Source organism: Cydia strobilella, chromosome 1 (assembly GCF_947568885.1).
Source record: "Cydia strobilella chromosome 1, ilCydStro3.1, whole genome shotgun sequence".
Lineage (NCBI taxonomy): Eukaryota > Metazoa > Arthropoda > Insecta > Lepidoptera > Tortricidae > Cydia > Cydia strobilella.
The window spans coordinates 10,196,325-10,221,962 of NC_086041.1; the positions used below are offsets into that span (position 1 = coordinate 10,196,325).

At 41.3% G+C, this 25,638-nt stretch overlaps 1 protein-coding gene across 1 annotated transcript in view; it reads right to left on the minus strand.

The window, feature by feature from the left end:
- Positions 1–5,235: 5,235 nt before the first annotated feature.
- LOC134740861 (neurogenic locus protein delta) overlaps positions 5,236–25,638 on the minus strand; it is a 36,816-nt gene continuing 16,413 nt past the window's right edge. The window contains exons 3-7 of the mRNA XM_063673516.1: positions 22,072–22,132; positions 14,425–14,676; positions 9,721–9,781; positions 8,209–9,570; positions 5,236–7,554 (exon numbers count right to left, since the gene is read on the minus strand). Of these exons, the coding sequence (XP_063529586.1) occupies positions 7,461–7,554; positions 8,209–9,570; positions 9,721–9,781; positions 14,425–14,676; positions 22,072–22,132 (1,830 nt within the window). The 3' untranslated portion in view covers positions 5,236–7,460. The remainder of the gene's footprint in view (positions 7,555–8,208; positions 9,571–9,720; positions 9,782–14,424; positions 14,677–22,071; positions 22,133–25,638) is intronic.

The window sequence follows — 25,638 nt, forward strand, 5'->3', positions numbered from 1 at the left end:
TAGTTATCACGGTTCATTAGATACAGCCTGGTGACATGCAGACGGAGAGACGGACAGAGGAGTCTTAGTAAGTAATAGGTCCCGTTTCTACCCTTTGGATAAGGAACCCTAAAAATCGGTGCGTTTCGACCTCACGATGTCACCACATATCGAGCAAATTAGGCACTACTTAGCTAGGTCACCTGTGTTAAAGTGACATCTTTGTTAGTTATTATTAAACTTAACTTCACCATCTTGTTTAACATGGATGATCACTCATACGGACAGGCGTTGAGCAAAATCTTCTCAATTTTTATTGAATAATTGGCTCCATAAACCCGCTCAGACAAACGAATCTATAACTACCTAAACCTCAAAGTTTATGGTGCAAAAAAATCTACGTATTTTAAGAGAAAAACTGTAAATAACATTATATGAAATTCGGAATAAGGACCACTTAAATCTAAATAAATGTATGGCTCCGCGGTTAAGAACACCAGAAAATTAAAATAACAAAAAAAAACATATTTTTTAGGTCTAGTTAAATAAAAGCTTGTAAAAATGAAACTAATACGCTTTCGCTTAGCCCGCGCTTGATCAATCAATAATACGATTATTTCCATTTTTTGAAAATAGAAAAATATAAAATAAATAAAAAACAATACGAAATTTAAGTAAAAAAATACAAAAAGTTATGCTGCAGCATACAATTACCGGGAATCGAACCAGGGACCACCCGTTGCAAACGAAAAAAGCGACTGTTTACAAAATACGCCATGCTAGTTCTTATTTAAGCTGACGAAATACGGCTACTCATTCTCGAGTATAAACTAAACATCTAAATACCGCCAAAACCAGCAATACAAAATTTCTGCATTTTTTGCCGTTTAATCTGTAAACATATCTCAAAAAGAAAATACTGTTATGATATCGATACGACTATTTGTTTGGGCGCGAGCTATCACGACTCCGCCATTTTGAAAAAAATACAAAAACCGGGTCGACAAAAAAATTCTATTTAATCATAGAATATGGTCACAAAATTTCACGAGAATCGGTTGAGAATTGCGACCTGTAGAGGAGAACATCCGGACATACAAAAGCAAAATGCCCGAGTCAAACCGTAGACCTTCGCTACGCTTCGGTCAATTAGGTACATGCATAAATCCTCATGTCAGGCGGCTCTTTGTGGCTTGCATAATTTTTATACTTTTTATGATTTCTAGAATATGAAAATTATAAATAATATAAAAGTTATGCAATCCTTGTATTCAACGAGCCGCCTGCTACATATTTTTTGAAATTGCCGCGTTTTTTTAAGGTTCAACTTTCATTAGCCAGACTATTTGCTAATTTCGTGATTATTTTTTTACACGGCACAAACTTATGCGTAATTTATCGATATAAAAAGTCGACACAGTTACATCCCTAGCAAATTATCAAACTTGTGACACCCTACACAAATGAGGAATAATAAACATATATACATCTCTTTTTGACACATTATCTAATTCGTAAGGAAGTTAGGGACGGGTATACATGTTTGCGAAGCATTTTTGCCCGGCTTCTATGCTTTAGTTATTATTCTGAGGGCGCCATACTTTTTATTAGTATGCATGTGTGCCACGCACATATACGTAAAGTTTAGTATATCAGAATCCGCTAGGGGCGTTTGTGTCGACGTCTTTTGACATTTACTTATATTTATTATTCATATTATCTCTCTTTTGGTCGAGCTTAATTAAAAATATATTTGAAGAAATATGTTTTTGGCGTAGGTATTTTTATTACCTACTTAAATGTTACAGTGCTAAACTTTAAAAAAAAGTGCTTACCGTAAAACTGTACAACTTTGCCCGCTTTTTGCAGTCTTTTACTTTTTTTTCAAGTTTGTTGGTCCATATTGCATTACTTATCTGTGGCAATAACATATTGACATACTCTTCTTTGTGTGAGTGAGCTAACCATAGTCGAAATAAGTTTCTGTACTGTAGAAAATGGGTCTTAAACAGGCGGGCCAAAAAAATGAAAAAAAATTCAAGATTGCCCACTTTTACTTACAGTCTCTTAACTCCACGATTATCAACTTTATGGTCATGACTCAAAGCCTATAATCCAGAATAAACATGGCATAGTTTTGTCGTATAGGTATTAAGTCACTAAGTTTATTAATTCACCTCCAAACTTAAACTCCAGTCATAAAAAAAAATGCGATTCTTCATACAAAATCCTAAATATGCTAGGGTTGTCAATTTTCACTTTTACCCAAATTATAAAGAAACAATCAAAAATCAACATCATTTTTTTTAACTGCAAAGGAAGTATACAATAATATAAAAATTAACAAAAATATTAATTATTCAAAAGCACTGCCATTTTTACTAAGCATTAAAAGTAGGTAACTACAGATAACATAACAAGAAACTTTTTTAAACTGCAAAGGAAGTATAAAGTAATATAAATAAAGCGGTTGTTGCTTATATTTCCTCTTAAAATTAGCAAAATAACTTTAAACAACTTTGCATGGTAAATGCCTCCTCGCAAGTCAATAATAACATACCTACTAGTGACAACCCTAACGGTAAAAATGTGCTGGGCAATGTTGTGAAAAGTGATACGTAAATACAAAAGTAATGCATATAACGTGTTGAAACTTCGTCTACATCGTTTCTAAGCTGCATAATATTTACAGTTAAAACTACATCCCTGTAGGACTCTCCTGGACCGATATCCCACCGAAGTTTTTTTAACTTTTTTGCCCGCCAAAAAACACGTCCTCACTTGAAGCCGGCTCACGCGTGACTAAAGTTAGGCACACGTCAACTAATAGGCCAGTGTTGCCAGCAATATGATTAGCTATAAACCACAGATTGAAAGGGAGGTGTATCTGTTACTAGTTTTATGATATTTCGCTTCTACTGAAATGTGATGCGGTGGGCAAAGCTATGTTGAAAAGGCAAAGTTGTAACTTTCTACGGTACCCATTATTCGACGCGAGAGTAATAAGTTGATAACTTTAATAAGACACTATATATTCCTATATACTGAACAGTATCAAAACCCATGCGTGTGGCCATGATCAGATCTCTATTGACATGATTCGCCTTACACTACCTTTCACGCTCTCGGTCATTACAGCAATTATAAATAAATCCATTGAAACCAATATAATCCCGGCAGCGTGGAAACACGCTTTAGTTACCAATACCAAAGAGTGGCAAAACTGAACAACTAAAGGACTTACGTCCTATAAGTCTTCTACCAGTTCTGTCCAAGGTGCTTGAGCGAGTCGTCGAAAATAGTTATTTGCGATACAAGTGCGGAAAAGAGGAAATTCGAAACGAGTGGCGATAAATTAAAACACGACCGCAGGGAGTGTTTTAAATCGACACGAGTTGCGAATTACCTATCCGCACGTGTTTCGTACAACGTTTTACAGTACATATGGCTCTTTAAACTTTCGACATATGCACGAAAAGTGCTCTTTTACGCACTAGTGCAAGAAAGTAGCACCATATGTACTGTAAACAATTTAAAAGCTATCTAGAGCAAAACAACTTCCTTCCTACAATGCAATCTGCTTTCCGCGCTGGGCATGGGTCTGCCACTGCGCTCTCGCATGTCAGCGATGATATCATAACAGCATCTGATGAGGGGAAGGGTTCTGTATTAGTATTACTCGACTTTTCGAGAGCGTTCGATTGCCTAAACCAAGAGTTACTCCTTGCAAAGCTATCTTATTATGGCGTATCAACTAATGCTCAAAAATGGTTCAGATCATTCCTCATAGGAAGAAGACAACAAGTGTTATCTGAAGATGAAAAAGGAAATTAAACAGCTTCACAAATACTGAGTCTAAACAGAGGGGTCCCGCAGGGATCGATACTCAGCCCGCTTTTGTTCACTATATTTACGGCGGATATGATAAAAGTTTTAAAGTATACTAAAGTCCACCTATACGCAGATGATACTCAAGTCTATAAATCATTCTATGCCAAAAATGCTGAACAGGCTTTAAGCGAAATCAACAATGATCTGAAAGCTGTGTCGGAATGGTCACAAAAAAATAATCTTGTTTTGAACTCAGCTAAAACAAAATATATGATAATGGGTACCCAAAAACAGGTTGAATATGTAGCTAACCAAAGCCTGCACCTAAAAATAAATAATAACGTTATTGAGAGGGTAACTAAGGCTCGCAATCTAGGTTTGATCATGGACGAACAACAGCGATACGTCGATCATATAAACATGAAGATAAGGAACGCGTTTTTTAAATTAAAGGTCCTTTACAATATAAGGAAATATCTGTCTTACAAAATAAGGATAATTCTTACTGAACTTTTGGTTTTATCTCTGTTTAACTACTGTGACACTGTCTATGGACCACGGTTGTACCAATATACCAAGAAAGCAATTCAAAGAGTTCAGAACGCATGTGTTCGGTTTTGTGTTGACGTACCAAAAAGAGCTCATATCCCCAATATTGGTGTAAAGAAAAATTCTGAATATGGAATCTAGAAGGGAACTTCACATGGCTTGCCTGACGCATAAAGTAGCATACACTAAAATACCTATTTACCTATTCGAAAAACTATCCTTTAAAAATGAAACTCGTCGACCTAAAAGAGATACAATGAAGAAGAGTTTATAATCCCGAGACATAAATCTGCAGGAGTCAAGGGATGTTTTAGATACGCCGCTTCAAAAATATGGAATAATTTACCAATTAGGCTAAAAAGTTGCTTGTTCACCTTTAAAAAACTGCAAAATATTATTTTTTAACAAACAGGCTGAAGCGACGAACCTAAGATAAATATTAGCATAAGTATGTGATGCGATTACATTGTCGGGTTTAAGAAGTAAGTAATATCTTTTCCTCTTTTTCGATAATTTAATTTACTTTAAGTTAATGGTGAAACGCGGTGTACATATTTAATTAATTGTGGAGGTGCGTAGGGAATCTGGTTCTGGCTGAAAAACAGCGCTGAAGTGTCACCCATATGGGCGGGCATTTTCAGCATCATGCTGACGCCAAAACCGTTTGCCACATTATTTAGAAAAAAATATATATTAAAAATAATTAATGTTTATTTAATATTATTAGAATAGTTTATGTAAATTAGGTTAGTTTATATTCTGTACCTACTTTTTTGTGGCAATAAAGCATTTTTCATTTCATTTCAAGACATTTGGAGACGTCCTTCTCTTGAAGAGAGTACATATTTTACCATATGTAAATGAAATAAAATACTGTTTTAATCTTTTGTAAACAATTGTTTATTAACATTTTATTTCTCATTGTATCACTGCACATATACACATTCATCGCAAACACTCGCTGGCAAATTTATCACCGTAGTAGCAATATAATGACTTTTATTCTGATAGGATCTATTTATGGAATTAATTTATGTCCTAAAGCAAGGCCTGCTTTCATTTTTCTTTCAGAATTGCGCCATGTGAATATACTCAAAGGTAAGATAGGAATAAAGAAGGAATTGTCCACCTGGGACTAAACATTAAGATGGTATCACTAAGTTCACATGCAAAATAAACAGCCTAAGAAAATAGCGAAATTACAACAAGACATCAAAAAGATAAAGCTACTTAAATAAGAAATGGAATGATTTAATATTTTTATCTTTCAGTATACTCACAAACTTTAATTTTATAAATATCTTCCCGATAAAAACTAAGTCCAAAATATAAATCAAGAAGCAAATTTATCTTCAGTCAATTGTAAACGTGTTCAAAAATAATTATTAAATAAGATGTCTAATAAAATTTAAGCAAATCCACAATAATCGTAAATAGTAATAAATAATAATTAAAAAATACTGTTATTTTATTGGTCTGAAACATTATTATTAAAATATCATCAAAAAGAAAAATGAAAGTGACATTTTACCATGCTCAATTTTAAGTACAAAATTATGATACTATTTTAGTACAATTGTTCGGGTAATATGTTCTATTTTCACATAATTTAAACTTACATTTTGTCATCTTACAAAATTAAATACAAGAACATTATTATTGATCATCAGTCTATTCATAGTTTGATATAAATTTTACAATTTTGTCGATCTAACCTTTTAAATCTACATTCGAGTCGAAAAGGCAACATAAGAGGTAAAATCTACTTACCAAATAATATCTAGATCTGCTCGAGAAATGGTACTTAATTGAGTGTGATAAAATTTCATAAAATACATAATTACTTATAGTGGGGTCGGCGCGCAGCAGCCCGCGGTGGCGCGCGGCGGCGCGCCGAGCCAATAAATAGCCGGACCCAGCGTCCTATGTTGCCTGATCACCACCATATTGTCACAGTACTCTTACAAAAGTAATGGAGAATATACTTAAATTACTAAAACTTAATAATTTTTATACACAATGACTTAGGTTTCGACATTTTGTTCTTATAAGTACTCAAGTTATTTTAGCCTATGGACTAATTACGTGCGTGATGTTTGTTTGTTTGTTGGCATCGGTTGTGTCCGGCTGGGGGCGATCGCGCGGCCTCCGGCGAGGCGGCGCGGCGCGAACGTCCCCAGGCACGGGCTCGTGCTTACTGTACCTACTTCAGCTAGGAAGCGAAACAACGTGAAAAAAATCTATGACGATTTTAAAGAAAACCGGAACAAGATTTTTTAAATCGGAAATAACTATCAATCATCATAATTATAGGAACATATGACAATAATTAGTCAATCACAAAATAATATATGTATAAAACTGATTAACGCGTGATTCGCGTATTTTTTTTATAAATTAGTCTAAAATCTTATTATACGCACGTTTTGGCTTCTATACTGGTGCGAGTCTAGAGAGGGACAGTTTAGAAATGGTGAGAAGCTCGGAGAAGCGATACGGAGAGCATAATTTGGCAGCAACGTGAAAAGTTCACAGCCTACCTTAGTGGTCTTTAAACACGTGCGCGTTAACGTCAAAAGCGTTAATGTGATAGTGACATGAATAAATAGGGTTAATTTAGGAATCAGTATCGTTTCTGGAGCGGCGCGGTCGCGCAGTGGACCGACACTGCCCGAGCGCGCTTGGCACCGGTTACCTACAGAGATCGCAGACGGTGGACCACGCCACCCGGCCTCTCGCCGCGCGCGGTCCTCGCCCGCACCGCGCGAGGCGCAACCTTGCCGGCCTCAGCGCCGCCTCCACCGGTCACCGTTGACAGGCGAGTGGACACCGGACAGGCAAGTCTGCACCCTACAATCTTTCACTGTCATCTACTAGTCAAAAGATCTGAAAGCGCGTTTCGGGCGACGCGCGACGATATGAGGCGGAAAAACGATCCGCTCCGCCGTTACTATTTACAGGGGCTCACGGATCGCACAAATAAATACATCGGAACTTAATCTAGCCGTTTATACAGATGTCACTTTACACTTTACGCTATATATACACGCGGCGCACAGCCAAGTTCGCGTTAGCGTCCAATAAATAAGTTAATGTCTGCACTACACTTGCGTCGCGAAGGTCGGCGGTAGGCAATGGTCGTCCAGGACGTACACCCCTCCGCCTTCTAGCGCCCGCTTCACTAGCGATGTATCACTGCAACAAAGAGAACAAACGTTATATCATAATGTAAACTGAGTACACAAAATCATTTATAGGTAAATGCAATATTATTACATTGTGGTAGTTTGAAAATCTATTTACTGAGTACCTATACGTCTTTCCATTACTACTTGTACTACGTCATTTTGCTTTATTTACCTACTTGTTATTTAGATCGAGTTCTAATATTTATTTTAGTATTAATTTGATAGTAACTAGGCGTTGTAGCAAAAAAACATACCAAAATATAAGATTTAAGTTAAGGTCTCGGGCTCCGGATAACGCCATGCCGTATATCGTCATGTTCTACAAAAAGTGAGTGTCTTTCCATACAATGTCATTGTCATCATAAATAAAAAATAATTAAATATTGGACATTCTTATACAAATTGACTAAACCCCACAGTAAGCTCAAGAAGGCTTGTGTTTATGGGTACTTAGACACCGGTATATATAATATATAAATACTTAAATACATAAAAAACACCCATGACTCAGGAATAAATTATCTGTGTTCATCACACAAATAAATGCCCTCCGGGATTCGAACCCAAGACCATCGGCTTCATAGGCAGGGTCACTACCCACTAGGCCCGACCGGCCATCGAATAATCTGGAGACCAAAGGAGGGTAGGGTTTAGTACTGACCTATTGGCGCAATACGCGGAGTCCTGCGACAGCCGCGAGAGGCGCGGGTCTAGCGCGGCCAGCAGCCGCGCCGCGCTCTCCGTGTTGAGCGTCTTGCGCTTGCACTCCTCCGCCGCCGCGTTGTGCGCGTTCTGGCACTCGGGCGCCGGCACGTCGCACTTGCCCCACGTGTTGCGGATCACGCGCCCGCCGCCGCCCGCGTTCGCGGCGTTCTGCGCGCGCGCCTCCGCGTCCGCAGCGTGCTGCGCGCGCTTGCGTCTCCTTCGTATGCACGCCACGGCCACCGCCGCCGCCAGCGCCGCCGCCGGCACTGCCGCCGATAGCGCCGCGATCAGAGCCACGTGCCGCCCCGATAGCGTGTCTTGTTCTGGAGTTTCTCCGCCGACTCGCGGCATGTTTACGCCCGCCACTAAATCTGCCAGGGAGACGGTGCAGGCGCGACCGCTCCAGCCGGGCGCGCACGAGCAGAGGAATCCATCTACGCGGTCGCGGCAGGTGCCCCCGTTCCGGCACGGTGATGACTCGCACTCGTCTACGTCTACACTGCAGTCTTTTCCGGCAAAGCCGGGCCGGCACCGGCATTCGTAATCATTGTCTAGTACCAGGCATTCCCCGCCATTCGCGCAAGGTTTGGCTAAGCATAGGTCGACTCGAGTTTCACAGCGTGGGCCTAAAAATCCGGGGGCGCATTGGCAGCGTTGACCGTCTATTAAGTCCACACAGGTGCCGCCGTGCTCGCAGGTGACGCCCGCACAGTCGTCGATGTCGATCTCGCAACGGTTGCCGCGGAAGCCGGCGCGGCAGGAGCAGCGAAAGCCGTCACCGGCGCGCGTGCAGGTGGCCCCGTTGCGGCATGGCGCCGCAGCGCACGGGTCGGCCTCTAGGTCGCAGTCGGCGCCGGCGTAGCCGGGCGGGCACAGGCAGGTGTAGCCAGTGACGCGGGGCTCGCAGGTGCCGCCGTGTCGGCACGGTCGGTCGGCGCAGGTCAGTCGGCGAGTTTCGCAGCGCGCGCCCTCATAACCTGCCGGGCAAGCACAGGCCAATTCGCCGCCCTCATCTGGCACGCAGGCCCCGCCGTTGAGGCACGGTCGCACGGCGCACGAGTGCAGAGACTTCTCGCAATCGGGGCCGGTGTACTCGGGCGGGCAAGCGCAGGTGTAGCTGCCCTGGCCGGTGTTGTGGCACGTGCCGCCGTTGCGGCACGGTCGGTGATTGGTGCAGTAGTTGAGGTCTTGGTTGCAGAACAGGCCGCCCCAGCCCTCTTCGCAGTCGCAGCCCCAGGGCTTGGAGCAGGTGCCGTGCACGCAGCCCGGGTGCCGCTCGCACTGGTCGCACAGCTCGCCCACCCAGCCCGAGTGGCAACTGGAAACGGACAAAAACGTTCATTAACTCGAATGGGACATGATAACAAGCGACTAAAAAGTTGTCTTTCGGAACAATGAGGAGAATGAATGATTTAAACGCGGAGGGAGGTTGTAGCGCTTAGCACAAAGGTGTGAAGTGGATACTCACATGCACTCGTCGGGCTTGAGGCAGTGGCCGTGGTCCGTGTCGCAGCCGGGCAGGCAGCGCGCTGCAACAAAAGAACGAGTTCGTTAGCGCCTCACAAAGACAAAACGGGCACAAAGGGATGCTGCTTAATGGATTTCTTTAAAGTCATTCGTGTAATAACGGATGTAATGCGTTGAAGGGAAGCGAGTGATTAGAGGAATATCAGTTGGATTGCTGCATCTCGCGAGCCGCGGGAATCCGTAAGGACGCGGGCAGCAAAGTGAGAGGTTCATTAGCGTCCTGGCCGGGGCACCCGGGGCGAGGTCGCTCCGCAGACACGCTTATCTTCATCTTCGACACGCTACCACACTATGCATAAGCTTTATCACCTTTTAAAATGCAAATGGCAACAAATAGTAATAATTATAAAATAAAGAATTTAATATCAACCTACTTAATTTTCCTTACTAAGTAGGTATTACAACTTTACTTTTCGCATTCAAGCAACTAGATGAGACTAGATGTAGATTTCGTAGAACCATGTCAAAAAAACTATAAATAAAAGTCGTAAGGAATCAACACAAGCTTTATTGAGCTTACCGCGGGACTTAGTCAATTTGTGTAATAATGTAATATAATATTTATTTATTTATTTAATCTATTTTTCATTTTGTAACGGTTCCACTGTAGTCTAGTCCCAATATTCCAATTGGTTGTCCATACAATAAGTAACATAAGTTTCCTGGAAGTAAACTGAAACTATCGGGGATGCATCAAAATCAGTTAAGGAGAGATACTTTATAAAGATGAATATTTAACTCTGACGTGATGTATTAAAGGCGTAATATGTGCGCATCGTTAACTGTGTGATTTATGTTCCATGCAACGAGCGAACCTTACTCTGTTCTAGCGTTACCAAAAGAGAAACCAAAGAGGTGCGCGCGAGTCGAACGAGGTGCATTACCGTGCAAAAACGCGTGCCGTCAACGAGTGCCAAAAGGGGAGCCGGCAGTGTATGTAGCCGGTAGAAAAATGTGTTTTAAAATAAGAAGTGCGGCGCGGAGTCGTACCGGTCGGGTGCGCATGGGCAAGTTATCGGAGCGAATACAAAGGGGGCAGATAGCGCGGGGAGACTTACTAACCGTCGCTCGACCGTTACTATTCCCCTCACTAGAAAAATACTAGACGCCATTTTGCTCATAACTATAATTCAGAATGCTACTTAATGTGAGGCTTATTCAGTTTCTAAATTAAATAAGGAAGCAATCGTTGGATCCGGCAGCTAAACCTCTAGAGGATTTAAGGCTCAGACGAGTCGGAGTTAGATAAAAGAGATTAGCTCCCGGTGCTTCCCTAGACTGTAAATAGGTTCGCTAAGCCCAACGCCGCCTTGCAATAAATAGGCTTACGGTTCACACCGCGAAATTGGGGACTAAATCCGCAGACATTCCATTTCCATTGTTTTTATACGCCGTAAAGGAAATTAAAAACAATTCGCTTTCCGCCCGTTTGACACTTTCGCGAGTGAATTAAGAGTGGCCGTTACAAATTCTATCTTACATTAAACTATCTAGTGACCTTTCATTTAAATATAAATTCTTAATAATAATTTACGACTCGAATGCATAGGTGGCGGCCGGCACAACAAAGGGAGATCAAAGCGAGTCAAGTGCGAGCCCGTTGCTCTGCTCCACTTCAGAGCACTCCCACTCTTATCTTGACCCCTTGAGGTAAAACGGGAGTCGTAAAAATTACACTCCTAAAACTAATATTAGGGCACGAGTGGGCGTAAGGCGCCGCGGGGTGTTTTACCGTCCTGCAGGGCTATTAATTATTATCAATGGGCATGAGCAGTATCGATTCGTAATGAAAGGCTTTCGTGCACCGCAGCGATCGGCCAAGGTCTCAGGCTTCTCGGCCTTCGGCGAGGCCAGGTAGCAGACGACAAAAAGCGACCTCCCCGCGGCCCCACATGGCTGCAAATATTTAACTGCTCCACATCTGTCTATGGAACGGATATTAGGGACGCGTGGGATTCGCGACTTCACCTCCCCCACACAGGAGGTTGTATTCGTGAGAACCTTACTCTCGTTTACAATTAGGCGAAATTAAGCGGCCGTAAAGGTTCTTGGCGGCTGGACTATCATTAGCGGGAGAGCGGAGATAATGCGCTCGGGACATGCAAATAAGTTTTCGGGATCGTTAAGCTTTCCCAGAAGGCAGATCCGTACTTACCGTTCTGCAGGCAGATGTGAGCACCGAGCAAGTTTCGTGACACGGTCAAGAACAGAGATTATTTCGTTCGGTGTTCAGTTCTCGTTTTAAAAGTGTTTTTGACCCGGTTCGTCGCGGCTGTGTGTGTGCGCGCATACATACAGTACAGCGTTGTTTTCATTTCATTATGGCCGCTTCTCTCGCTTTTACATTTTCGTAATCGCCGATACAAACCGAACAGATAGGGTTGGCGAGACTTTTATTGGCGTATATTTGAACGTATGGTCGTTTTATATTCGCGAATGGCCGCCGCTTTCACACGTTGAACTTAACAAGAGCGCAATTGAATGAAATTCTTCGATTAATTTTAATATTGAGCGAAATTTGTGTTATGTAGGTGGTTGCGCCGGAACCAGGATCGCACGATCAGAGTGGAGTCTGTGCGCAGCCCTGGTGAGCGAGTGAGAGGACGACGCGCGGGCGTCTCGCTCTCGTTTTTTGCGGCGCCGGAGTGTGGGAACGCAGCGGCAGGTGGGGCTGCTGAGATTGCGACGCGACATCCGCTCCCCACAATGCATCTCAGCACCGCTTTGTTTTACGGAGATCGAGACACTGTGTTTAACATACGCCAGGACCTCGCATCGCATTTGAAACGTTTAGATTTGCGAATTATTTCAGCTTATTATTGATAGTCCGACATTGATGGATGGCGTGTTTTGCTTTGTTTGGGAATGGGAACCGATGATTGACAAACAGACCACACCAGAGAACGCCGGTCGCACGCTTCGTATTTTCCAACTTGTGTGAATGACGATGTAACTGACGACAGATGAGTCGTTTTAGTCGTTCCGACGCTCCGCTTTAATAAAATTACCAACCTTATTTCTAAACCGCGATATAATTATTTAATATTTTTGTAGCGGAACAGTTTCAATTTAGAAGTACCAAACCAGATTTTAAAATTTTTAATTCCTCTAAACAATCACTAATAAAATTTTATGAACCGAATACTTGTATGAAAACATTATACTCGTGGCATGTATAAAATTAAAAAGTTGTTAATTTATGTATTTATAAGTAATTTACTTGGAGGTCGAGCATTGGCCACAGGAAGTGGATATAACCTTATACTTAAATTATAATTCATAGACTAATACTATTATCTCGGGAATAATTTATAGAAAAGGATATGCCACTAGATCATTTTAAAGCAATTTTTATTTGCACATGGCGCCTCTGAAGAAGAAAATATGCGCATAGAAAAATGAGAAATTTAAGTCAGTTTAGTTAACAATAAACACCTTTGACTAACCCTTATCAAAAAGCTAACCAAAAATAAGGCTAGCCCTTAATAAGGGTTACCCTTATCTTTAAGCGCTTTTTATAAAGGTTTCCCTTTGCGTGAAAGAGACAGGATTAGTATATATCTACGCTAGTGTATGAAAAGGAAAGAAAATACGTGCCTAGTCAAAGAACGCCGCCGTTGCCGCCGACGATCGCTCGGATTCGAAGTAATGTGTGCTTTATGAACAAGGTAGACGACTTAAATTAGCACGCTTATATGCTAAAAGGGAAGCCCTTTATATGGCTAACCCTTATAAGAAATATGCAAGGTGTTGGTGAGCGGATGATAAGGGTTTTGTAAGGGTATTTGGGCTACCGATTACACAAATGTGTGTACACAAATATAAGGGTTTTTAAAAGCAAAATGAAGGGTTTCGTCTGGCAAAGGGTATGGTGAGTTAAGCCTTATGCAATACCCTTATAAAACCCGGATAAGAGATAGCGGGCCGGTCCCTGGTTTTACCATATGTATCTATTTCATTCACGCATGTGTGAAATCCGACTAATGAGATAAGTTTCACAGGAACGGGGTCCATCGACGTCATAATGTTTAAAGCACTGTACGAGTCGACTGGAGCAATTAATGCATTATCTGTATTGCAATAAAGGCTATCAACTCCAATTAGGCAGAGGATGTTCGACTAAACTGTCGCGTAACCACTAATGAGGAAGAGCGAATTGCCCGTTCCATATTTAAATTTAAAACTTTGGAACATTGCGTACTAGAATTTGAATTTCGAACCGAAGTAGCTTGTAGTACATTTTAAATTTGGTTGCTTTGGTAATCGTTCGTCTATACTCGTAATGCCTAATTCTCGCTAATTTATATTCAAATATCGTCCCATAGAAAATTTGAATTTCGCCCCTTTTTCTACTGACGTGACATGTTGTGACAAAGTTGTTTTACCAGACGGTCAAACAACTTTGACATACATATAGACATATTTATGTACTTTTGTCCTGTTTTCTCATCTTTGCAAGCCTCTTCTTTTCTATAGTTTTATTTAAAAGTGGAAGTGTACAATGTTACAGAAATAGAAGCAAGGTGATAGATTCAGTTATCAAATCAGCATCTAGATTAAACGGTTTTGATGTGATAATTAGAATAAAGGATTAAAAAACAATCAGCGTAGACGTCAATTAGAGGATTAGTGGTAAGGAACTTACGTTTCTGGCAATATTCCCCCTGCCAGCCAGCGAGGCAGACGATGGCGCCGCTGGAAGAGCAGCTATAGTGGCCGAAGCCGTCGTCTCGCGGCCGGCAAAGCACCTCGCAGCCCGAGCCGTAGTAGTGCTCCGCGCAGGTCACCCGGTACGACAGCCGCAGGTGCGGGCCTGAGCTCCAGCGCTGCTCCTCCTCTACCCAAGGGCCCCCCACGTCGGCGATGCTCTGCTTCGTCATGCGGGCGATTAGTGTGTCTGGAAGGAAAGATCTCAATTATAGAATTTGCCATTTGCTTAGCGACTATTCCTAAGCTTATAATGGAACATCTTAAAATTAAACACGGGATGATTTCCATAAATAACTGAGATCCAGTTCGATATTTATTTTATTTTGAAGGGAATAATGCAAGAATAACTAAATAAAAAAAATCCGCCGATTTGAGCAAGCAGAAGTGTCAAAAATCGTTTATGAAGTTTAGTGCACAGAGCTCTTCTTCCTTTTAACTTTTTCGCTATCTCTGACTTCTATTAACGAAATAATTCAACAATGTTAATAACAGGGGAGGCCAAGATGCTAAATTTGAAGTAACTCGAGCCTAAAGAAATTCGTTGTTAACCAGCATTTAATTAAAAATCTTCAAAATGTGATATCTCTTCAACTCTTGAACCCCTTGGTCGATTTTGATCTACTTAGCGGCATTCTGTTCAGTTTTTTAGGCACAAAAAATTTACAAATAAAATAAATACATACGACAGGAATTTTTAAAATTATCTTAAAAAATGATATTTTTTTCAAATCGTCAGAATAAGGATACTGCTCTACATTATCGTCATATTAAGGTTTTATATAACTCTCATCTTTAAGGACATCAATCTGAACCTATCTAAACACGCTAAATCAATCAGTAATCTGACACGCTCGAGTATTTCAAGATGGCGGTTTTTATGGCAAACTTGTGACTGCCATTTGTTTACAGATCGCTGAAATCGTCAGATTATTGCAATATACACTTTTGTAGGGTCCATTTAACAACCCCTTTGAATATCTGACGCGCTCGAGTAAATTATTTTTTTCCAAATTTTCTATATGACCACCCTGCCTATGTAAACCGGCAGATTAACATACCCTTGTTATCAGAGACATGTTGCGTGACTGACACTACTAAAATCTGACACGCTCGTGGTGGTTTTTTTTTACATAAAAAAATCTGTAGACGCTTTGCTGCTCGCTAAAAAATAAAATATTATTAAAATATTATTATTATTTTTTCTTCCTATCATCTAATAGGTCTCTCTCAATAGGTATCTACGACGCTCGAGTTACTACACATTTAGCATCGTCCCCTGCTATAGTATTGGGCGCGAGACCGGGCGTGCGCTCCGGCCCGCGCACGCCCGCTCCCGCCGTGTGTGCATTGCTTTGAGCTTTACGGGTTATACAGAATAATATTATTCCTTAGGGTAGGATAGCAGTGGCTTTTGCAGAAACTAGTGCCTAAATCAATTCCAAATGCCAAACCAAGGCTCTGGAGAACTAATTCAGCGACCGGGCAAAAAGTACAATGAGGATGAAACATGAAAGTTCAATGTTTTTAATTTCGACTGCAATATTTAAACATCGTAATGGAATCTGGAATGAACAGCGTAGGTACATAAAATCTAAAGCATTTTATCCTCAACAAACTTATTGCACACGAAGCCCCGATAAGAGTTAAAAAGGATAATGGACATTAATTAAATTACGATCCTTTGCTTATCGTCGTGGGAAAGGGTGGTAGATTGACCTGTTAGCCCGCATACCGTGAGACTATTGTCCGTGATTCTGTTCCATTTGAGCGTGATTGATTCAAATTCGACTACAGTACCAGCGGTTTTTATAGCTATTTAAATTACTAGTGGGAATAAGCTAAAGCCTGGGAAATTCAAGTGGACAATGGTAAACTTACCATCTAATCTTGACATTACAGAGAAATTATATTTATAACAGTCCATAAATACTTCATGTGCATATCTTTACTGAGAAATCATTGCAGTATATAGGTAAACTTGTTACTGTAATGTGGTCATGTAATGCAATGTAATAGCTCATGTAACACAAAAACTGGCAAGGATAGGCCTGCATTACGCGTCACAAAACCTCCGTGAAAACTACCCGCACTGATCTAAAAAAAAAACTGCCAGTCCATTCATCACGGTCGAGCCTCGACCAGTTACTACCTTTATTTATTTCTCTGTATGCCCACTTTTTAGTCTTGTTGCCTCGCCGGAACATTCCTAAGCCAGTAATCCCTACAGCAGATAAAATTAAACCAGACGCGAAACAAAATTAAAAGGTATATAAAAACGATCGATCCGACTAATTTCGTGGCGTATGGCGAGTCGATTGTCTTTTTTATTTGTTTCGAAAGCGACAAAGGATTTCAAGTAATGGGACAGTGTGAGATCTGCTAAGTATCTCCAATTGACTCTTTTGTTTACAGATAACGAAACGATGATCAGCAACATGAACGTTTGGATAATCGCGAGAGGAATAGAGGATGCCGGAATAGCGCATAGTGCACACGATTTACCGATCCGGTATGGGCTTACACCGATCGTATCTGTCCAATAAATTTAAAAGATAAAACGCATACACGCTGCAGCGCCTACCAAACGAAAATACAATCAGTCGACAATAAATATCAATTTATTCCGATCGAAGGCCGTTGAAAAATGTTAGTTATTTATCGGTTATAAAACAAGGGTCGCGTGAGGCTTGTTTGTGACTAGTCTTAAAACAAAACCAAACGTAAGAAGTAAACAAACAAGTGAAATATGATTGACTCTTCTTATTAGAAGCGTTATTAACGCGAAGTGCAGTGCAGAGTTCGGAGGGAATTAGAAAAATGATGTGTGGGAACGGGAACTGAGCTCGCTTGCAATTTAGCTCCATGTAGCGAAGAATTATGGCACCCGTGCGCGGAGCGGGCGCTAGGGCTGCACGAGCCATGGCTACCAGGACTCTTAGAAAAACATTTCACTTATTATTTGAAGAATATAGTGTTAAGGAATTCGTAATGTTTACGAAGTGTCAGCTTAAATTTGAATTTTTTTAATGACAATAAAATTGGTGCCGTTACCCAGAGATGGGCAAAATGTAATCGACTAACGATTAACGATTAAGATTACAAGAATTAATTGCGACTGACGATTGAAAACGACGATTGATCAATCTTAGTTGTATAGAGTGCAACTAATTTAGTTGCAACTAAATTAGTTGCCGATTGATTTCGGACAACTAAATTTTGTAATCGACTAATTAGTTAGACTATTTTCTCGCGACTAATGTTAGAAGCAAATTGAATAGAATACCTCGGTATGACTATGTTGACAGACTGATTAGGACATCTTAACGGATGTTTAAAAATAAAATAGTCATGTATTATGAAATAAAACTATGAAAACGGATTATATCGCGTATATTGAATTTATAATACATCCCGACGTTTCGAACCCTTTACAGCGTTCGTGGTACCCACATACTAAAATAATGAACAATCATAGACTATAAACTTTAAGGCTGGTTGTACATGCAAAACCAGCCTTAAAGTTTATAGTCTATGATTGTTCATTATTTTAGTATGTGGGTATTTTTGCACTTTGTAATTTTTCCTCAGTCACCCGTTGACCACGAACGCTGTAAAGGGTTCGAAACGTCGGGATGTATTATAAATTCAATATACGCGATATAATCCGTTTTCATAGTTTTATTTCATGAGTAACTATCGCGGTAACCGAAGACAATATTAGTCATGTATTACTTACGATATTTTGACCGTTTCTAAGGAGTGATATCTGTTCTCACTATTATTTTGCTACTAAAGTAAGTAAGTTTAATGACCACACGTTGAAAACAAAATAGACCGCGTAGATAATAAACAACATGCAGATGTGTCATTCAATAGAACGTGTTATTTTTAGAAGATGCGTCGGCACTTGCACCAAAATGCAACAAACAACTTCCAGTTCCAGGTAAGTAGGATTATCCCATTGTTTTGTCACCGCGAGACACTAAAAAGAGTTTTACTATTGTCAGAGACAGCAAAATATTGATAGTTTCTATGTCTAAGATTTACTCAGTATCGTATAATTCAAAGTATTAATAATGCACCAACCTACTTTATTGTTTGCGATTTGTAAACAATGCAGTTTTTCGCTATTTGTCGTTATTACCAATATATCGTTATAATAATATTATGGCATTATTTGCGTTGTCATTCAAGCATTTAAAATTAAACGTGTATACATAATTTTAGCTCAATCGGATGAAGATATCTGCTTCAAAATAAGTCGCAAAATTCTACCCAAACTAACATAGTTACAACATACGAGTACCTCCGTATGTTACATACATACGTACTTGTAGTTACATATTGCAAGATAAAAAATGCAAAAACGGGCGACTACGTAGTTTTAATATAGATTTAATCGTGAAATTTAGTCGATTGAAACTAAAACTAATTTAGTTGTTAGTCGAACATTCTCACAACTAATTTAATCGCAACTAAATTAATCGCGATTAAAAAATGACGATTGATATTTTTAATCGATTGATTAGTTAACTAAAAGATTAATCGATTAATGCCCATCTCTGCCGTTACCTCGCGGACAGGTAGGTACGTGTGCTAACCCTCAACATCCGAATGACTAAGCAATTTGTAGGAAAATTGCAAATACGTTAAGACGTTTCTATTCTGCATAGACGCATTACTCGCCGTCAAAACGTTACCAACGGTCCGGTATGAAACCGCACAAATTACACCCATCATCCCAATTCGAAGCCGTAACTATATTAAATGAAGGTGTGCGCTATCATCTATTAATTTAATTCTGATTCACAAATAAATAACGCATTTAAAGGCAGTACGTGGCTCGCCCGCCGGTGCCGTAATTACGAGGTCAATACAAATAAAACGAGAGTAGAGAACGGTCGATAAACAAAAACAAAAGGGGAAATAACCGATAATTCGGGCTATCGGTGGATGCTGCGCGATTTGGGAAGCTCACGCGACGCTTCCGACCGGCATCCATCGATCAATAGCCCACCGGATGCGGAGCTCGCATTCATTATGTAGCCCGTAGATTGACAACGTCTATCGATCGCCTAAACTGGATCGCGACGATGGTCTAATTAGTGAGCGCTGGCGTTCGAATGAAATCGAAACTGTGAAGCTTGGTTCGCCATCATTACTTCGGTCGCCGCCGTCTCCGACGCACCTGCCGCCCCACTCTAGCCACGCGTGGTGTGGGAAAAGGCATCTCATGAATGGATTGTGTACACACCACGCACTCCTTTTGTTTATAAAACTGTCCACTACAGGCTTGACGAGTATTCGGCTTCAACGTGCCGCGCGCTAGTTAAATATATATATATAATATATGTTAATCAATTAACACACGGATTTAGTTTTTTGCGACATGGGACGACTCGCATTTTAAATTCCCCATTGTTTAATGAGAAAATGGACATTTTCGTTCCGCGCGGAGAATCCAATGAATGCATTGCGCAATGTAGAAGTTACATTTTCAGAGCTTAACCCTTGAAAAGCAATGAGTGTACCTAATACTTTTTAATTTACAATGACGAAAGAAAGAGACGAAGACAAACGAGTAATGAATTGACTAATATCGTACGGCGGATAACGACATAGTAAGCCGTCACAACATAACTGTATCAATAATCGCATCTCGGTCGTGTAATACCAGGCCGCGCCGCGCGGTAGCACCGCCCCGGGCCGAACGCACTGGCCCAGACAAGTAATTGCTACGAATCTTATCGATACTTTTCACACGCTCTTTTTTCCGGTTTCATCTATATGGAGGTGTAAAGTGAAGCAGTGCAATAATCGTAAATGTAAACTAAACAAACTCTGAGACAGTGGAGTGTGCCCTCCATTATCCCGGCGCATGTGCTTAGCATCTGTCGTCGGCGCTTCCTGAGCCTGTTGAATCATAAATTGAACCTTCCGGACCATCTTCCTTGGTTTTTTACCCGGTTCAAGCCCTACGACGAAAGATGAAGTGTAAACTAAAAAATGATTTCCCTCCGAGGTGTATCCTCGCGGTAAACAATGTAGGCCCGTTACCGGCCAGGTGCCCGCCTCGGGCGCACAAAAGATTTCGGTGAAGGAACGAGCGACAACATCAGATTCGCCAGAGAAACGAGGAGCCATTGTAGTTGTTTGTTTAGAGCAATAATCCCTTTATACGTCCATGAATAAGCGCTATTCTACACAATCGCGTTTATCTATGATATATTGAATTCTTAGTCATCGTCGCTATTCTTCGGTACGCCTGCACAAAAATTTAACTAAGCAGGGGCGATGAGCGATCTTTTTGCGTAACGGCCTAGTGCAACAACTGCAGCTGTTCTTAAAAAAAAAGAATGTGATTTAATTAAGTATTAGCCGGTGAGTCGATAGTAAGTGAGCACAAACGGCGTGCGTGTAACCTGTTATTACGGTTGATTAGATTTCTGTTGGTTACATTTCTCGGTAGTGGTGAGCGCCGCCCATCGCTCCCGAGCGGTATTAAAATATGCCCGACCTCTGCTATCCACTCGGAGGCTAATGATTGCCGTAAACCGGCTCGTAGAGCCTCCCCATATCTCCAAATCTCTTCTAAGTAAATCACCAGGGTTTTTTGTTGTTCGGGATAGTAATTATGTCGGTCAGAGTGCAGCAGAATGAAAATCTAATTAAGAAGTGGGCGGAGCGGCAGTTTTCGCGTCTACCATTACAATGTTTTTGAAAATCGAAACTGGATTCTAAAAAAAGATAACGACACGATATATTATTCGACTGCCTTTGAAAGGTCTGGCTTTAATTTGGAACATGACCCGTATCCAACATTGTTGTCAGTTGTCATATTTTGGAGTGTTTGTGTGCGTGGCAAAGCAGAAGCCAAGCGAATTACCCCGATGATGTATTTAGGGTGGGTAAAATTCATTTGGAACCGTTTTTTCGGTCACGCCATGTCGCATGATGGTAAACCGCTGTCGAACCTGTATTGAGCTTTAAATTTAGACTAGTAATATCCGTGCCGAACTTATTGATCCAATCGTACTCCGAATGTAAATCAAACGATAATAATCAATAATATTTATTTGTGCACATGGCAACTGTAATTTGTGGCGTGTAGTGGCATGCTCATAAAATAGTCACTAAACCTTGATAGCTGCGGACGCGGTATTAGCGATTCGATCTGTTTTCCTGTGCTAAGTAGCGAGGTGTAGGTACCTACAGACACCGTTGTCTGTAGGTACCTACACCTAGTGGCCGTCCACTAGAATATATTACAACATTTCTACTAAATTTTCGTCCTACAGAAGGCTGCGTTTATTAGAATAGTGCGCATTGCGACGCGACTCACGCGCCGCCGCGTGCCCCGCACGCCAATCGCCACAGCCATGGGAACATTTTTGTCTTCCACGATATGATAATATGAGCATTCAAATATACATGCTGTCCGTTAAAAGCACGATAAACACCCAGAATTACAGTGAAACCTGAATGTGAGCGACTCGTGACAGACGTGATTCGAATTTTACAAACAAACGGCTTCGGCGATTTCATGATCATGACCCTTCTTATCATAAAGTCATTAACTCACCGTCAGATCTCGACGTCTCGTTGGTGTCGTGCCACGCTTCGACTATGAGCGAGAAAGTGCCCTGAAAAACAGAAAATAACCATTAAAGTAAAACGAAAAAACAAAACGAAAACGAAAAAACGAAAATAAAACATATGTATAAAACGAAATGAGATTTTTATGTCAACGCAATTAATCAAGATAATGCTTTAAAAACGAGACCTTTAAATATGGGTGCGGCGGGTCAGTCAGTACAAATATTTTGCTTAGTTTACGAGGAGCTCGACCGGTGCCGGGCTCGCGAACGAGTGTAAATTACCAGCATGATGGACAGGTGAACATGGGAGCAGATGGTAGCGAAATAGTTTTTAATAAACGCTAAAAATAATACATACGGAGTGAGCTCGTGTCCACTCTGTTACAATTTAATGTGCCCAATATGGGACTCCGTAATGGTGTCGGGCCTTAAAAAATAGCTCCGCGTATCTGATAGGAAGCTATTGACATTTTGTCGATGTTTACACAAGGAGGCGAAACGGCAGTCTAAATCGATTATAAACGATAACGCGACGAGTCAACACCTTCGAGGCGCCTGCGACGACACTTATCGTCGAGTTTTATGGGTGACAGCGCTCCAGTTCCGCTCTTGCAAAAACGGAGGTATCCCGCATGAATCAATAAAGAGTCAAATATTTCGCAGCCCAAGTGTAATGTTATATAATTATATAGCCCCTGGTGGAGCTCTTTCAGAGTTTCGGAATGCTAGTCTCTCGGGTTATGAAAATTTCTCCCATCAGAGGAACCGGTTGTTTGAAGCATAAACTCTGATCGAGGTGGCATATCGACCCGCGCGCACGACCACAGCTCCGATGTTCCCCGACCTTTAACAGTTCACTAATCGAGCTTTAATTACGCGACCAATCGGACCCGTACTCGTTAATAAACAATTTACAAGATCAAAAATTAAGCCTTGTTGATTTTGGGCTGAAGTTGTTAAAGGATTATCGGGCAATTAAGTTCGGCGGAGACGTTTGTACGGGAATTAATGGCGTATGAAATCTTGAAGGGGAGCCGGGCTGAATAATTACAATGAGCACGTCACGGCAGCTGCCGGGCCGGATGGTAGGGTCACCGTTTAACTCACTTGATCACCGCTCTTAAGGAGTGATTCAGTTTCTCTGACAGATGTCGCTGTCAATTAGCTTGATGAATGAAAACACTATTTGCATGGGCACCATGCGCTCAACAATGACATATTTGCATAGGAAACGCGCCTCCTATCATGCTACATCTATGCCTCCTATAGACAATGATTATTGTCACTACGAGAAATCATCGTTTCTCGAAGCGTCACACGGGCGCTAAAAACGAGCTCTTTACTTCTCGAAACGCGTTTACTTATTCATAAGACTTTTAATTGCTTATCGACCGGGTCTCAATCAAGGAATGGGTGTCGGTGTTGGGTTTTGACGAAACTATAACGAGGGTTTCGTTAATACGTAGAAAATACGAGCGGACGTCTTATCGCCGCCTCTGCATACTAAGCAGGCTGCTGCGGGTGGACAAATGTGAGCCTTAAATCCTTGCAGCTCCTCCTTTATCGCATAAAACGACCATTTAACGCTCGTAATATTTTATGAATAAGGAGCGATACACGGTCCGTTGTCAAAATACATTATAATTGGTACTCCGCGTAACCGATCAAATATGGCAAGCCGTAGTAGTCGTATTGATTTGTTAATCGAGTATGGAGAGCGCATTTCGGTCAGCTGTGGCGGCGTAAGTATATGCCGGTTCCCACGACAGTGACTCTCGACGCGGCCATAAAAAGTAGCCGACGTAAGCGTACGTGTGCAGGTAGCCTTTATAAACGCGTCGAGCTGGCAATACCGTACACAGAGTTGCATAGACTTGTCACCTACTCGGCCCGTAATTAAGGAAACGTGTCGTGAACGCCACAAATTATTTATGATATATTAACGATCGATAGGGTCTCGCAGTTTGAGTTACAATTTTGAAATAAGCTACAATGGAACGAGCTGTCGATTAAAGTGCTAAACAATAATCCTTAGTACATATTCAAATTACAAAATATGAATGTTATTTTTACGAGTTGAACAATAAAAAGACCGCTGTATCACAACGCATTAATCCTACGCCTGAATACGATGCGTTAAATTGTATTTAACCGACATAAACGCAGCAATAGACTGATATGATGCGGTCTGAATGTTAGGGAATTGTTTGGTAATCGTTTTATGAGGGTGCCCAGAGAGGCTACTTCCATATCAGAGCCCGTTCCAACGTTATATTTGTTATTAATTAAAATGCTCAATGTAAGGATACGTGGGAACGACCGAGGCTCGTTTGTGCTGGACGTCATGTGTTTGGGATCTTTATGAGTTTTACGACTTCGGACAAAGGGAATAATCAGGTGCCGATGCCGGCCGTTTTGGCGCTTACCACGTGTCCCGTCCATTGTTTTGTTTGCTATAGAAATGAATGCGGGTAAACTGCAACAGATGTTTTAGGTACCTACGTTTCAGTCCGTTCGTTGAGTGGCAACCAGATTATACGAGCTCGACACTGTAATGGAAGTATTCAGGTAAGATTAAAATGGAACAAGGTCGCGCCCCGATGATTCGTTCCACTCTTTACAGTATACTATCGAAAGTATTCATAAAACATCAGGAAAAACGTATTAGGCCTCGCTTTCGAGTTTCGACACGAGAAAATATTTGGAACGCAAACACCGGCAAGTAGAGTCGTGATTTCATATTTCACACTTTGTTACACCGCGGCGAGGACAGGTTTCGATGCACCCAGCCGGCACCGGCGTCTGAACGATTGTTACAATACTTAAAATGCTCCGCATAAGGTCTGTAATCCCAATGATAATAAACAAACACTCTCGCAAATTTGATTCGACCTTTTTTGATACGATACGATGCCGCACCATACGTCAAATTAAAAGATATGCAAATTTCAACGTCTGGCTGATACAGGACGCGTAACGTGTTTCATTATTTAAGCGTTTCGAGAGCGTTTAATTCGGATTATTAATGCTTTTAATTAAATTTATCTTCCTTCTATTTTGGCATGGCCGATCGCCCGGTGCGTTGACCTGCGCTCGCCGCCAGAATGGGTCCTTTTCGATGCAATAAAATAGCATGAGCTAATAGTGTTATTGCGATAAATTAATGTCGTGCGAACGGGAGACTTCCTGTTGAAATATTCTCCCACAAAAAATATCCAGGTCGACGGTTTATTGGCGACAGTACACATGCATACGGCTAGAATGCTAAGCAGTTTCGTGTTAAACGCGAGTGCACCGAGCGGTACCGGAGCCTCTACTGTGTTTGCCTATCCGTCGGTTTACGTATTCGTCCAAACACTACCACTATGTTTATATCCGAATGCATTATGACTCGGCCGGGTTATCCTTGTCGCTACAAGCACGTCTCGGACGCATATATAGACAAAAGTGAGACGTTCTCAAGCGCCGACCTCGCGGGCTATGTGAACTTACGGCGCGCGGCGTTCCAAATTCAAATTGTTAAACGAGAGAAATCCTTTGTTTGTACACCT